This window comes from Penaeus vannamei, chromosome 34, assembly GCF_042767895.1.
Source record: "Penaeus vannamei isolate JL-2024 chromosome 34, ASM4276789v1, whole genome shotgun sequence".
Lineage (NCBI taxonomy): Eukaryota > Metazoa > Arthropoda > Malacostraca > Decapoda > Penaeidae > Penaeus > Penaeus vannamei.
Genome location: NC_091582.1, coordinates 22,463,516 through 22,466,015, shown reverse-complemented (window position 1 = coordinate 22,466,015; position 2,500 = coordinate 22,463,516). Strand labels below are relative to the sequence as shown.

The 2,500-nt window shown below is 42.4% G+C and overlaps 1 protein-coding gene across 3 annotated transcripts in view; it reads right to left on the bottom strand.

Annotated features, from left to right (window-relative positions):
- The window catches only part of LOC113807179 (uncharacterized PE-PGRS family protein PE_PGRS10-like), a 9,445-nt gene that overhangs the window by 1,707 nt on the left and 5,238 nt on the right, over positions 1-2,500 (bottom strand). For all 3 annotated transcript variants that reach the window (XM_070113332.1, XM_070113333.1, XM_070113334.1), the window contains exons 3-4: positions 766-887; positions 81-641 (exon numbers count right to left, since the gene is read on the bottom strand). In XM_070113332.1, the coding sequence (XP_069969433.1) occupies positions 81-641; positions 766-887 (683 nt within the window). The remainder of the gene's footprint in view (positions 1-80; positions 642-765; positions 888-2,500) is intronic.

Sequence of the window (2,500 nt, the reverse complement as noted above, 5' to 3'; positions counted from 1 at the left end):
ATAATACATCCAGCGAAAGCCTCCCAAAATAGTCTCTGGTTACCAGCATATGCGGTTGAGACAGAGGAGGTAGAGCCTACCTTGCTGATGCCTTGGCCGATGGTCTTGATGAACTCTGGATACTGGATGACCAGAACCTCCGACTTGGACGGCACTGGCGCGCTGGTGACTGGCTTGAGGCTCGACAGATCCAAACTGGGTTTGTTAAGACCAAAGCCAGGCAGACCCAGACTAGACAGACTGGGCAACAGGTTGGGAGGCTGACCGATGAAGATGCCGCTGTTCGTCACCCCTGAGTCTCCCGCTCCCTGTGCGCCAGTCAGTGCGTCGAGAGGCTTGTTGAGCCCCGGCAGCGTGGGGAGGACAATCCCGGATCCTTGACCTGTGGTTCCGGTACCAAGGAGGCTTACCTTGTCTCCGAGTGTTCCTAATCCCCCATTTCCTACGAGGCTTGGCAGGAGGGAGGTTTTGTCTGGCAGAAGAGAATTCCAGTTCCAAGGCTTTAGAAGGTCCTGAAACCACCCGAAACCCCACGAAGACGGGTCAGGCTTCAGCACTTGAACTTGCGACGTGCTGACGGCCGGTGCAGCAGTAATGGGGACGGGCTTGGGTAACGCGGGTAACGAAGGCAGGGCAGGTGCCTGGAAAAGCATAAAATTCAGAATACATTTCAAAAACATTCTTCTCCACTTCTAATCGTTCTTTTGAATTCGATAAAATAAAATAAAATTAACAAGATAAGTAGTATCAAATTCAGTAACATACATTGAGGCCTTGGGGTTTGGTGATTGTTATGGTCACATCTCTGGTGTCTCCTCTCCTGTTGTTCCTCCTCCTTCCTTCTTCGTAGAGGTGCTCGACGGGGGTGTTGTCCGGGGACACTTTCGCTGGGGGGAAAACATGAAAGGATAAGCTAGAAGAAGTAGAAGGAAGAAATGAAAGAAAGCGAAACAGGACTTCATAAGGCACAAGGATCGGGTGTTTAACAACAACGAGAGAAGGAAACGTATACAGTGAAGGAGAATTGGAAATAAAGGGAACGAGATAGAGAATGATATACGATAAATGAAATGAAACGAGAGATCAGCGGTAGTCCGAGGAAGACATAAAGGCAGCAAAACAGGACTACATAACGCACATAAATCGGATAATTAACAAGAGAAAAAAACGAATGCAGAGAAGGGACAGTGTGTGAGAAAGCAATAAAATGGTAACAAAAGTATTATAGAAAGGGATGATATACAAAATTAATGATTAACAGCAACGAGAGAAAATAACGTATACAAATATGGTGGATGAGAAAATAAAGGAGGGGGGGGATCGTCAAAGAGGGACCATATATAGTAAGTAAAAAAAAATGAAAGTGAAACAGGACTACATAAGGGACATGGGCCATATAATGGACAACAACAAAAGAAAACAAACGTTTACAGAGTTTGAAGGAGGGAGTAAAAAGGAAGTAAAAGTAAGGAACATAAACGCCAAAGAGAAAGGGGATGATATTACTGAACGGTAAAGGAATGTGCGAAAGCGAAACAGGACTGCATAAGGCACAGGGATCGTCTGTTCAACAGCAACGAAAGAAAGCAAACATTAATTAACACAGCATGGAAGAGGAAGTGAGAAGGAAACAGAGGGAGAAACAAAAGTGACGTAGATAAAAAGGATAAATGAACGAATTCAAATGATAAATTCCGCGGTAGAAGGAGGGAGACGAGAAGAAAAGTAAAACAGGGCCACATAAGATACAGGAATTTGACGATGATCCATAAAATGGCAAAGGTGTGCGGTGAAGGAGAAGTAGGCGAGAAGGAAATAAATTGGGGAATATAAGCACAAAATAGAAAGGATATAAGTAATAAAGTGAATTTATTACATAGCGCTAGTGGGAGGAAGGAATGAAAGAATGTGGAACAGAACTACATAAGGCACAGGATTAATATGATTAACAACGAAAAAAACAAAAAAAAAACGTACACAATGAAAAGGGAGTGAGTAAGGAGGAAATAAAGAAAGTAACAAAAATACCATAGAAAGAGGATATGATAAACGTATTTAAATAATAAATCAGAGGTAGAAAGAGGGAGGCATGAAGCTAAGCGAAACAGGACATCATAAGACAGAGGAATCCGATGATAAACAACAGCTGGAGGAGACAGACGTATATTGTGAAGAAAGAAGAGGGATAATGAAATGAAACGATAATCCTGAACTAGTGAGACGAAGAAGGGAAGAAAAGAGAACAGGAAAACATAAGACATGGGAAACGGGTGACGAACAACGAGAGAAAACACAGCGGGTATTATAAAGAGGGAAGAAAAAAATAATGGATAAAATGTGCAAAATAAGAGGATATGATAGTGGCGTTAGGAGAAAGAAATTAATAAAGAAGGTAAATCTGACGAAAAAAAAGAAAAATGAAGGATATGATACGGTTATATTCCTAACCGGTTTTCTTTCTCTCTGTCTTTCTGATTCCCCCCCTTCCTCCCTTTCTTTC